The sequence below is a fragment of the Strongylocentrotus purpuratus genome, unplaced genomic scaffold (genome assembly GCF_000002235.5).
Source record: "Strongylocentrotus purpuratus isolate Spur 01 unplaced genomic scaffold, Spur_5.0 spur5_scaffold_18, whole genome shotgun sequence".
NCBI classification, from domain to species: Eukaryota; Metazoa; Echinodermata; class Echinoidea; order Camarodonta; family Strongylocentrotidae; genus Strongylocentrotus; species Strongylocentrotus purpuratus.
Window position 1 is genome coordinate 33,376,710 of NW_022145603.1, and position 13,938 is coordinate 33,390,647.

The window sequence follows — 13,938 nt, forward strand, 5'->3', positions numbered from 1 at the left end:
AATGGTATACATATCATAATCTGTATCTCAAAACGCATCGTCAAATTATTTACTTTTTAAGATCCCCGTCTAACTTTAATTATTGTTTAACTTATACATGTTTAAAAGGGTTCCACACAACAAAGGTTCTATATCAGAAGGAAAACAAACAGTGTCAATATTCTTGATCAATATCCGCTCTATCTTACGTGAGTGAGCATGTTGTCATAAATGATTCGAGTAAATGACTCCCAAAATCCAGCAACCTAGTGACGTCGTATGGATCCAACCACAACAAGGGCACTTGGGTTTAAGACCTGACTTGAAATTCGAAGGTCGTGGTTCGATCCCGACACGGCACTAAATGTCCGTTGGCAAGACGTTAATTTACATTTGCCACTCTTTGCCACTGTTAATGTGGTTGGATGAACAAGTGGCGCTTGTAAAATGGCAACTGGCCGGAATGCTCCCCAGAGAGAGGAGAATGTGCAAACACTGTGTGCAGTTAATCCTGAATCCGATGACCGGGGTGATGATATGTACTGCGCCTAGAAACAAAGTATTAAGTATTATAAATGTGAGCTATTATTATTATTATTCACCTACCCCCCCCCCCATTTTCCTCTTTTTTGGGGGGGGGGGGCACTGGAAATAATAGGTAGATAAAACGTGAAAGAACAAGTACATAGTGTGAGGGGAGGGTGTGGTAGGAGTTCGTATCACCTTCTTTTGTTTAGGTTGCATTTTTCATCTCTCTTCCTTTCTCTCTCTTTTCTATCGTTTTGGGGCTTTTTTCTTCCTCTTTTCATCCTTCGATTGTAAAGCACGTACGTGTCCCCATGGGAGTGGGGGGGGGGGGGAGGGGGTGAGAGGGGAATAATGAACCGCGTGCCATCATGTCGTGTATGATTGCGACATTCGGATCAAATATAGAAATTATTGCTGGTTTATTTATTCATCCTCCGAACAAACGAATATTAAGTGAATCTAGCTATGAAGCATTCTCGGATAAACTCAATAAAAAAAGACCAATTTTGTTGATGATGATTATTAACAGAGTTTTCGTTAATAACTCTTTATTATCTAGTCATTTCCTTAAACACATTTTGTTTGATGAAATGTAATGCTTCCTTTTAGTGGGGGTGGGGGGGGGGTGCGATGGCTCAGTGGTAGAGCAGGGGTCTCGTACACAGGAGGTTCCGAGTTCGAAACCAAGTTGATGAAGTAAAGTGCCCTTGGTAAGGCATTATTCCACAGTACCAAGGTCCCTCGGATATGACTTGAAATCGCCGTCGGTCCCCTGGTAGCTTAAATACAATCATGCTCATGTTCTCTTAGCAGTCAGTAAACCAAACAAACAAACATAATAGTACAACATGTTCAGTGTTACGAAGTACATATGCGCCCCTTTTACTGTTGGTAGCGATCAGACGATAGCAACAAAACGCTATTTTTGTGATGGTGGAAAGTCGCAATGGATTCTGACTTCCGTTTTCTCTTAAACACAACAGTTTCATACTAAGGATAATAATTCATCCATACATGACATGCGAACAACTGCAAGATTTGGTGTACACTGCCTGCTTACTGCTTAGCTTAAACAGGTTTGTAAACAGTACATTTTTGTCAATCTCATATTTTATTTTTGCACATCACATGTTTAAGAATAACCATATTCGGTTTAAAACATTTCAGTTCAGCATTTCATATGCATGATAAAGATCAGTGCTGTTCCTCTAGATGTTCAAATGATTGAAGCTGCAGAGTCTCTCGTCCTCCTCGGCATCAGTGAACTTCGTACATCATTTACATTGTCTTTGACCCTATATGATTTTACTATTTGTAGAACAGACGATTGATGCTAGACCAAGGGAGACTGTCTGTCAAGTATTCTCAGTTCGACTTGTCATTTAGTTCGACTGTTCATTTAGTTCGACAGGAGACCACAACGTAAGTCGCCGCTTTGTACTCGTGAAAGATTTATAGGAATCAACAAAAAATATATATCCTTTACAAATGGCGCGATTCTTGATGATTATCATTGTCTGTTGTTGATCTTCGTTAGTGTTTTATTCAGAACTTGTTTCATTTGTTGAATGGAGCTCCGCCTTCGGGACTTGTGTCCTTCCATCGCTCGTCGTCGCCGGACTTCCCGGTATAGTTCATGAAAGGCTTCGGGTATACTCTCATCACCACGGCATGCAGACGATTCGTAGAACGCGCAAGCAAGTTCTTGAGCCATCTTCTCGCCTTCCTCAGTACTGACTTCACGCATGTGATCGAGATCGCACTTGTTAGCGACGATGACGACGGATACATTCCTCGCTTTCTTGATCTCGTCGAGAAAGCCTTTGATCTGGACGACCTCTTCAAAGCTCTTCCGGTCCGTGATACTGTAGATTACGAGAAACCCGTCACCCCATCTCACGTGACCTTCTCGCTGTATGCTATCCACCTCCTGTAGAGAAACAACCAGAAAACTGATAAAAATTATATTGATAAAAGTCGTTATTCATTCTACTTAAACACGGATAGCAATATGTGAAATACTGACGTTTTAGTTTCTGGCTCAAAATCTACACTTATACGTAAGCCTACATTAATCCTTTTAGAAATATCAATTTGAAATATTGAATGTCATCATGAACATTGTCCCCAGACTTTGGCAGTAACTTTAAAAATAAATATTTAGAATAATTAACATTTTCTATAGGAGCTCTGCCTTACAGTCGCACTACCTACAATTTTCTGATAAACGAATTACCCCGAATTAGGCCTAACACATTTTGTCAAAAGATTTCTTTCTCGAATATACTTTGGGAGGCCTTGAAGTAGGGGGGAATGAATGAACCCTGATCTCACCTGTCCTGCAGTATCTAAGATCTCCATGGAAACGAGCTCATCATCGACGGGTGTTTGGTGGCGGTAGATAAATTCTGCAGAACATATGGATAAGAATGAAAAAGAAGAAAATTGTGTAAATATAATAGGTTCCTAATCATAACGTCAGTCTACCTGTTATTATATACAGCTTATCGGGATTCGCGCCTTCTTCCTTGTAATACAAGTTCTTTAATTATATTTATGTTCCTACATATAAATTGTATTGTTTGAACAGATGTCAAATATGTTGTCAAATTGAATGGAAAAAAATAAAGGCTCATTTGAATTGAATTGAATGTAGGAGAAGAGCTATGGTGTAATTTATACTATATCGGAACGGAAATATCGATTATGTACATCCGCATAAGGTATTAAATGAAGTCAGAAAAGAAACATGGCTATAAGGTCATATGATTATAGTCTTACCTAATGTTGGGTCGTATTCCCAAATGAACCGTTTAGTCAGGTACCGCACAATGGTTGCTAGGGAGGGAAAGAAATAAATTTAAATAAATGGTTTGTTTTATTGTAAATCATCTCGCAGCCCGAAGGCTGAATTGTGTGACTTTTTACAAATTGATAAAAAATTTACATTACAATAAATACATGTGAAATCAGACATTACAAGATATAAATTCAAAATTCGTTCAAGTTCATAGTAAAAATATAAAATATAAAGTTATATATAAATGTGAACATGCAATAATATTTCCACTCCGATATTCATTGATTTTAAACGGGTCGTGTTTGTTTGTATTAAACAATAGTTGCAATAGATTTTAAAAGTGAATAATTGCGTGATTTTAACAGATTAAAAAGCTCAGTAAAATACAGTGATATATTGGAAATTTACATTTGACAGAAAATAAGTTAAGATTTACAAAGGCAAAAAATAGATATACTTTAATGTTAATAGGTTCAAAGCGTATCCTGTGCTGATCGGTTTGTGAACGGGGCCAGCTATTCCAAATCGTTACAATAGAGAAACACACAGGGTGACGGATACAATAGGAGAGAAGGGGGAATGAAAAGGAGAGAAGAAAGAGAGAGAATAGGAGAGAGACAAAGAGAGAGGGGAGAGAGAGACAGACAGAGAGAGAGAGAGAGAGAGAGAGGGGAGAAAGAGTGTTAGAAACGGGGGAGAGAATGGAAGAGGAAAATAAGTTTAGCAGTTACGATTGATACAGCAATGATTTGTCAATTAACTGGATATAATTCATTAAAGTTAATATCATGTAACAAACTGGAATAAATTCAAATATAATAAGGGGTGAAAAGCGAAAAGTGTAGCTATGTCTGATGATTATAGTTACATATCATTCAATAGGTCGACCAAGAATGGAATTGGGCTTCTTTTGTATCTATCAGTTCTGCATCTGATTGCAGGATAAGGAGCAACCCTCCTCAGAGATTGAGAATATCTATTCTGGCGTGGGCGTGGCAACCAGTCCCTGAACTGAGGTGAATTTATTAGTGATTTAGCAAATCTTTTGCAAAGTTCTCGCCTTCTATTGTCTAGGGTTTGGAGATTGGTCATTTGTAGTGCATTTTCGTAGGTCACGTACAATGATCCCAGTACAATTTTGAGTGCACGTTTCTGGATCCTTTCAATCTGGGCATTTTGTTGGTTTGTTAAGCCAGGATGCCACACAGGAGCAGCATATTCAACAAGGGGCCTGACATAGCCTGTGTATACACATAGTAAGTCTTTCCATGGTAATTGGAATGGTTTCAGGGTTCTTAGCATATACATGCGCCTATTTGCGTTACGCACCATGTTATCGACATGGCTGTTCCATTTCAGATCTGTTTGTAGTAGTACCCCCAGGGCTTTGATTGTTTGCACCTCATCAAGGGTCTGGTCCCCAAGACTAACATTAATTGGAGGGAGTTGGGTTTTTCCGAAGTTTACTCTCATTACATGACATTTACTGGCATTAAGCTGCATGGCGTTGTTATTGCACCATGTGTTGAGTTCAGATAGGGTATTATGGATTTCTGCAGCCGCACCCCGTGGTCTCGCTTCCGCTATTGTCATGTCATCAACGTATTTCCAATGCTCCAAATTTGAGGATGCCAATGCGTCGTTGATTAGGACTAGGAACAAGATCGGGCCTAAGCGTGTCCCCTGTGGGACGCCCGCGTTCACTGGAGCCCAGGTAGACATGACACCTTGGTAGCGAACACACTGGGTGCGACCAGTCAGAAAGTTAGAAATCCAAGGTACAAGTGAGGGACAAGACACAAGATGGATAAGCTTAGAGATAACTACTGTATGATCAACTTTATCAAAAGCCTTAGAAAAGTCAGTTGTGACTAGAGTGGATGTGGTACCTAATTTGTCGGCCTGCTTCGTTAGAAAATTTACAATATCTACAAGACAGTGAGTTGTTGATCTACCTGGTCTACTTCCAAACTGTTTGGCATCTAGTTTGGATGAGATATCAGACATCAACCACTTTGTTATGAAAAGTTCTGCTACCTTCACAAAGTGGTCTGTAAGTGCAATCGGTCTCAGTTTATCGATTCTAGCAGGCTTTTCCTTCGGGATTGGCACAACAATAGCTTTTTTCCATCTGTTGGGAACTTCCCCTTCCGCGAACGAGCTATTCAAGATGGTGGTAAGTGGATAGGCTAGTTCATACGCAAACGTCCTGATCAATCTGGTAGGTACTCCATCGGGACCAGCGGACTTTCCGGGTTTTAGCCGTTGGAGTTCTCGATAAACTTCCCATGGCTGCACAGTAGGGGGTCTCTGAGACGGCAGGTATGATGGCAAGTCGCATAGTTGGAGGGGCCGGATGTTGCTAGCAACATCTACAAATCGCTTGTTGATGGTATCTGCAATCTTCGATGGGTCCGACTGATCATAACCAGGAACGTCAATGGTTGGACAGCATTGCGATCTAGAAGTCATGAGCTTAATATGCTTGTGCCACGAGGTAGGATTGTCCGATTTCAGCTGAGCCACACGATCGTGGTAGAAGTGGCGTTTCTCTTTACCTATGCTCCGGATGATTTTATTAGAGCAGGCTCTCCATTCGCCTTTCTGTCCAGTGTTGAAGAGGATTTGACGCTGATTAATTGAAGCCTTAATAGATGGTGTAACCCATGGCTTATCCTTCTGATGGATTTTCACTTCCTTTGTTGGAAAATGTGTGTCAATGGCTGATTGGAAGGATGTGTAAAATGCCTCACATTTGTCTGATGTTGTCACAGCATCTTGAACTTCAGGCCAAGTTTGAACAGATATCCACCGGCCGAAGGATCTTATGTCAGAATCGCGCATCGGTCTGATGACTCGTCTGGAGAAAACGTTCCGTTTGTGGGGGAATATATTCAATGGACCCCACTCAACAGAATTATGGTCACTCAGTCCTAGCGGTGACATGACGTCAGCATCACTGTAGAAGTCTTTCATATTTGTCAATATTTTGTCCAATATAGCTGTATTTCGGGTAGGTTTCTTGACGATCTGTTTGAGCGACGTGCTTGTACAGATCACGTCGGTGTTCATTTGGTTAAAGTCCCCCATTATGACGAAGCCAGCAGAAGGGTGCTTCGACCTTAGTTGGTCTACTGAGCCAATGAGATGGTCGGCCAGTTCTAGCTCGTTGACACTATTTGGTGGGAAGTAGACTGACGCCACAAAGATACTTGATATCTCACGTGGCAGCCGACGCGGCCGAATCTGTCCCCAGACCACTTCGATGTCTTCAGGAACGTGTATGTCAGGTACAGGTCTGGGTGACATTTGTTCATTTATGTAAATGGATACTCCACCTCCTCTCTTATGATTTCTGCATTTGTGAAGGTGGCTAAAGCCATTCATTTCGAAATAATCAACTGTTTCCGGGGTCAACCATGTTTCACTGAGGGCGCAAACGTCAATATTGCTCTCATGGATGATTGTTTGAAGTTCATCCGCCTTGTTGGATAGCGATCTCATATTGCTCATAAGCATTCGAGGGAAATCAAATTTTCGTGGTGTTTGCTTTTTTTTGGATGAAGTATGTATGTTTACAAGGTTCGAACGAGTTGCATCAGTTGTTAGTGGGGAGGGGTCATTTCGACTCGTAATGCGAACACCAAGTTGGCGGATCCTGCGAGATCCGCCCCTACATCCGCGGGCTAGGAATATACCACACTCCTTAGCAACTTGCTTCACATCACCAGGCAACGGTAACCTGGACCGCTTACGTAATGTGTAGAGCTGATTCATAGAGTACGTTATGCGTTGCGGTTCCATTGTTCTATTGATGATCCGGAGCAATTTAGGTTCACGGACGATATCAAGCGACCTTTCTAAGTCAGGGTCGAGCGACCTTTTTGAGTTCAAGAAAATGGCTTTGTTACCATTTAAGTCATTCAACGTCACTCTTTGACGCCAAGGAATGGGCGTACACTCACACATACACGTAATGTACATACATAATCCAAAGAAGAGTATCAAGGCGTTCAAAACAAACGTAGTTTTACGAGCTGCCATTCTTCAATATTGCACAAATCCCGGTTCAAAATGATGACAAAAGTACAAATAACACAATTCACCATAAAGCAAGTGAAAATCACGGCTGTTATCAATAAATTTACCTTGATTTTATTCCAGCGACATTTCGCTTGTGGCTGCCAACAAATAGCGCCCTCAATCGAAGAAACAAAGTTAGCAACATGAATTATCAAACATTATGACTGTACATTAAGATAAGCATTTATTACAACGGGATATACATCTTGTAGTGGTAGTAAGTGGGGAGCAAAACAAAAGTCGTAAAACAAACAGTAAAAACAAATCAAACTGATTGGAGTCATTGTGAATAAATAAATCAGACGATGGAAAGTATCAGTGCTAGTCAACCAATGTTGGGATTCTATTTTCCTGTAAAGAGCCCTCTCACAAACCTTCTCTCATCGATGCAATATGCCTCTCTGTCTAGATGTTTTCAAAAGGAAATGAACAAAAAAAAGTGCAGCGCAAGTTTCACCTGTCTCTGACTAAAATAACATCCATTGACAGGGATATTTATTGGATACATTATCACCACCCATTGATCGCTGGGTTTAAACATGTTTAATAAATGATATTCCTATCTATGCATGCGTGCGTACACATTTCCTCTTTAACCGAATCGATCAAATCAACAAATATATGTATATAATTATGTTTGTAAAGCTTCACACCGGTTTGTCTATTATTAGCTAGATATCTATAGCTGCCCCAACCCGTTATAAACCTATCCTGTTGTATTATATTCTGTACCCCCGATCTCTCAATTCTTTTTTTTTTTGGGGGGGGGGGGGGGGGCATTGGCTACTTCATTTTGTTTTGTGACCGTGTTCTCCCATCTTTCTCGTGTAAAGTATTCTCTTCACGTCTATGTTGGCATCCCCCCCCCCTTTTTTTTTATTTCTAGTTTCTTTTTGTAGTTACGAATTTGTTAATTGAATTACTCATTATTCCTAACTATCATTTGAGGGGTCCGCAATTGTACAAGCACTGCTAAAAAAATAACCGCAATGACTCCAATTGCATATCCAGACTTTAAGTGGGGATTTAGCAGAGGCGAACTGTTTACATCAGTAAGTACGAAATCAGTGTACCTAGCGGACTTGGTAATAATAAAGGAGCAATGCCACACCATAGTGTACTAGCTTGGTTTCGAACCCGGAACCTCCCAGTTGCAATATCCGTAGGCCTAATGGTTCTAGCCATCACGACACTGCAACTTGAATTCTTTTTGTCACTAGGCCTTCAAACCGTAGATAGGGAATGGGCGGGTGGGTGGGGCTGGCTGGCGAAGCAAGCACGTAGCCAGGATTTTATTTTAGGGGGGGGGCGGTAGTGAGCACGCGAAGCGCGCTCCCTGGGGGGGGGGGGGGGGGGTGCAGGGAGTTTTGCCCCCTTCCGCGCGGAAGCTTTTACATTTCATTAAATTATTAGAGAAAAAAGACGATTCGTTGTACCATTTTCGACTCTAAATCCTTGTCTGAATTCAGTTCCCCCCTCCGCGCAAAGCGCAGAAGCTTTGAAGTTTCATAAATTATTAGAGAAAGAAGACAATTCGTTGTACCGTTCTCGACTCTTAATCCTTTTTCTTCCTTTGTCCTCTTCCTTTCTTCTTTCTCTCTTTTTTTTGGGGGGGGGGGGCGGCGTATTTTGTTAAAAATTTATTTATTTTTTTAAATTTATTTATTTATTTATTTATTTTATTTATTTTATTTTTATTTATTTATTTATTTATTTTTTTATTTTATTTTTTTTTTTTTTGGGGGGGGGGGGCGACCGTTCCCCCTGGCTACATACGTCTGGATATTATCATAGGACCGATTGAGATTCCCGGTTGGGAATAGGCCACACGAGGTCTGAAGCCTGGGACTGAAGGACACCAGGCAGCTAGAATGGAGGATTCGTGTTACATGGTAGTATTTGAAGAAGGATATCCGGCCAACAACTGAGATAACAAACAGGTCGACTCGTCCATTATACACCTGCTCCGACTGCTCGTGTGTTTGAAGATCATAGATTACCATGGCAACAACTCGCATCCTCGTGATATAGTCAATACGAATGGGAGGGAAGACTGGTGATGGAGAGAGAGAAAGAGAGAGAGAGAGAGAGAGAGAGAGAGAATAACTGTGAGATGAAAGCTAGTTATTTTTGTCTTCAATCTTTATCTCAGTCTCTCCTTAGAGTCAGATGTTTAATTATCTCCTTTTGTGTGTGTTCCATTCACTAGGCCTAAACAGATGAAATCTAGTTTCGGAAATTGGCAAAATACCACTATTGTTGAGACCAGGCTTTATAGTTCTGTTACAATAAGAACTGTTTATCTACTTCATTTCCATGCTATGACCCCCCAAAATTACTCCACATTGGAATCAATATTACAAGCAAAGAATGTGACTTACGAAAAGTCACAATCAACCTCACAGAATAAAATTGAGAAGAAAGAAAGGCAGAAAGTCGTTTAATTTATTTGGATAGCTTCATATCGTCGTCAGGTCTATCCCTAAAAAATTTCGATGATGAACGAAATGATTTATTGTAGCTGTCTGTCCTGAACGGTCTGATCGGGTCACGTGACCTCAGGGCGACCCCAGGTCAAGTACGCGACCCAGGGTCATATAGGCGATAGATAAGAGATCATTAGCGTCGAGTAAAGACGCGAAATGGGATCCTGAAACAAGAGCAGAGGAACTCTGTCAGCTCCGAGACAACCAGGACAAGACAAGGCCAAGTCGAGGCACCGAGGAGAACTTTCATTTATGAGAGAAAGATTTTCACAAGAAGGGAGATGGAGAGGGAGAGAGAGAGAGAGAGAGAGAGAGAGGGGGGGGGGGGGAGATTTTCACAAGGAGGGAAGGAGAGAGTATAATTATAAACGAAACATAGAGGATTGTAAGAACTCATGATAGAGGGACAGGCGTAAAAGAAGATGGCGAGAAAGAGAAGAAGAATTAAAGATGTTGAATTAAGAAGCATAAAGAGTTATACAAAATATTAGTAGCAGAATTGGTAGGAAGAAAGTTATCAACGTCAATGCATAGCTAGATAAGAGAAAGAGAGATCAAAATAGAAAGAATATTAGAGGCAGACAGATTTTTATTTAAAAAAAGAGAAAGAGGGGAAGAGTGACAGAGAGAGAGAGAGAGAGAGAAAACCTTATTAAATCTTTTGTAAAATATGAACATAGCAGGCTGGAAATGGAAAAAAAATAAACGAATTGAGATGGGCTCTAATTAATCATGGCTTCTCCCAGCTTAGCTTTCCAGTTTGTGATGATTATGTCGAATACAAGAAGTCACGTATTACATATCCGTCTTGCAGATCATGATGGCGTCACAATGGAGACTCAATTCAGGCTCTAGATTAGATAGCATCGAATTAATCATCTCGGTTATCTTGTTCAAATTCCCTAATCCTAATTCCATATTTTGATGACAAGAAAGTCTCTAAAGCTAGATAACTCACTTTCCGATTCAGTTTCACTGTCAAAGTCGCTTCCTCGCTGATGGCATTCAGATTGTCCCGTCTTCATATCAGTTATAAATTAATTATCTTTCTTTTTTTAGGAAGGGGTTTGCTTCAAGTGCAGTACTTGAAGCAAGTGAAATGATACTTTGATAGTCTATGCCTGCTCATTTTGTCTCATTTGATTCTTTAAGGATACCATAGATTTCCATGTTTGCGGTGTCATCGTCAATTCCTCTTCGGTTTGATACGCATAACCCCCTGATGGCCGAAATAAAATGATGATATCACTAATTTCAATAGGGTCATATGGTGAGAAAAATACAACAACAAAAAAGGAGTACGACGCCCTTTTTTTTTGAAAATGTAAACCTTTTTCTAGATATGCTATACATCCCAACGACTTTTACAAATCACAACCTTCCTTTCTTTTGCTGGCTGTGTATACGTATAATCTATTATGTTTGCAATCAACCTTTGTCAGAAACAACTGAAGTTCTGAGCTATTAAAATAGAATAGACCCGTTAATATTAGCCATTGCCAAGCTGATCTTCGCCCTTGAGCAGGTTGAAAGTCACGGCGATCCCGGCAGTAACTTTATAGCACTAATTCTTTCCTCTACGTCGGAAGATATTTGGTGTTTGACAGATTGTCTAGTTTTGACTTTTAGGGGATCGTTTCCAGATGCATCCTGTCATATGTTTCTAAACATTGCATACCACATTGAACACGATCACCATTCATGTCCTTCATGTTACATGGTCCCGTTGCCATGACGACTGTGTTTCCTGGCCCCGCCTTTAGTTTGTCAAGACGTAATTTACGTCGTTTTGTAAAGAGAGAGAGCGAAAATAGCTAAAAGTGCCTGGCCGACAATATTTTATGAAATGCGGGTTCCATAAAAGTCAGCGATTGAGGAAGCATTAAAACCATTTCCCCACAAATTTTGAATTGATGAAATATGCTACGTATAAAAGAATATCAAACTTTCGGGGTGTCTCGGGTAGGACCCCCTCTTTTTACTTGAGCCTTGTGGATTAAAGTGAAAATATGAGAATACCGTTTGGCCATTAATTTATCCTCGTTGATAAATCACAAAATCTTGGATCTCTTTCTTTTCTAAGGGAGGGGAGAGATTAACAAACAGTTCGTAAGTTTCATAAACGTGAAAGTTTTTGGTCTTACAGTAATTTCAAAAAGTTCTAATCATGCTCTTGCGTAAGCTAGTTTTGAAGATGTATTCCGAGGATAAATCTGAGATTATTGAATGTCCATGCAAAATACCAAGGGAATAGAAGCGTGAAATATATCAAGTAGGGTATCCTATGAACCTACCACCTTCGAGTTATTGAAAGATTAGATGAAATTACTGAGGTTGATTTGACCAGGGAAGTGCACCTCTCTAATATGACATCGCTTACAACACGACTGACACCATTTTATGACCTGCGTGACATGCTAATAAGCAAGGGTGTACTAGAATTTCAAAGCTCTGTCATTTCCTATAACAATCTATATCACTGCATTAATATACAACAAAGCAACAAGTCCAATAATAGAAATATATTAACAAATATTCCTAACGGACCACCGTGGATTATTCCTACGACTTCTATGTCTCTGTTATTTTTCTGCTTCCATACAAATCTACTTATTACAATACAAGGGATGGATTGCCCTTTAAGCGTTAGAATCCTTCTCTTTGCCGTGTTCGTCATATTAAAAGACAAGTCATTTTATCTTGTCTGTTGTCTCACAACCCAGGTGAAGTAAGATGTTACTAGCTTGGTAAAGGAATTGCGCATAATTATAAAGGAATGTCTAATAATAATAATACTCGGAGATTTATGTATGCCTCCCCCCCCCCCCCATAACAATCATCTAGTTACAAATCATACAACACGAAATTTGAAATATTTCTCCTGGTCTGTGCAAAATCTGCAATGCCAATGTCAATATTTGTATGTTGCAAATGAATTTTACGTTTGCAGGTTTATCGAAATGAAACAAACAACTTGCGATATTTCTTAGCGTTTCCAACTGTTTGGAAAATCTATGATATTTCCACGACTAAACACGCATCGTCTGTATCTTAAATTACAAATGTAGCCTATATCTAAAAGATTGAATGTATGGAATCTTGAATGAAGACCGTGAGAATGAGTTCACCTTGTAGCAGTTGTAAAGAATGGTTTTACGAAGACGTTTCTGAACAGCTGTTCACATCAACTTACACGACACACGGATAGATGCTGAGAAACATGCACTGAATATAGACATCTGCCTCAGTAAATTTCTCATATTTTTGGAAAGATTCTGGAATTGTTCAAGACAAGTCGGTTGAAAGTGAAGGTCACGTTTAAATTCGTAACCTGTAAATGTCAGTTGGTTTGTCTTTCTTCTTAAATCATTTTATCGAAAACTCGTGTTATTTGCTCTAAGGAACTGCCACTACAAATAGTATTACATTTTACGATCAACCAAATCAATGGCGAAACGCAATGGTGATATGACAGAAATCGTTTAAAAATGGAAAAGTTCATTCTAATAAATTATGGTCAAGGCCTCCGTTACATCAATCTTTATAGGTCAGCAATACTGCCCACCCCCTCTCTCTCTTCAAAAGAAAAAGAAAAGAAACAGAATATAAAAGGGAAAAAACCCTCAAAGATGTAATAACAATACTTTCTTTACCAACAATTCTGTCTCCTCCATCTCAGTCTCCTCCTCCCTCCAGAATTGTGATGACACAAATACGTAGTAATAAGTTTTTTTTCTTCCATTTTGACTATACCATGTAAAAAAGGATTCTCTCTTTCTATGAATTGAAAATAAAATGTTGATTATCCATTCATCTTAAATCAGCGCACCCCCTCCCATATAATTATGATCTCTTTGTCTCTTTGTTTGTCTATTTATCTGTCTGTCTCTCTCTCTGTCTCTGTCTCTGTCTCTCTCGCCATATTACCAAGCGGGTCGACATCTGTACTCGCTTGCTTTCACTGACCCCCACGCTGCTTGATAGTAAATATTTTGGTGAAAACGACCCCCACTGATCAGGTGTGGCATGCCGTGGGGCGTTTACACTGTACACAAATCATGA

General features: G+C 39.9%; 1 protein-coding gene across 1 annotated transcript in view; it reads right to left on the minus strand.

Moving 5' to 3' along the window:
• Positions 1 to 825: 825 nt before the first annotated feature.
• The window catches only part of LOC764068 (ras-related and estrogen-regulated growth inhibitor-like), a 15,209-nt gene continuing 2,096 nt past the window's right edge, over positions 826 to 13,938 (minus strand). Inside the window, exons 2-4 of the mRNA XM_030989733.1 lie at positions 3,289 to 3,345; positions 2,842 to 2,915; positions 826 to 2,437 (exon numbers count right to left, since the gene is read on the minus strand). Coding sequence (XP_030845593.1) covers positions 2,018 to 2,437; positions 2,842 to 2,915; positions 3,289 to 3,345 — 551 coding nt within the window. The 3' untranslated portion in view covers positions 826 to 2,017. The remainder of the gene's footprint in view (positions 2,438 to 2,841; positions 2,916 to 3,288; positions 3,346 to 13,938) is intronic.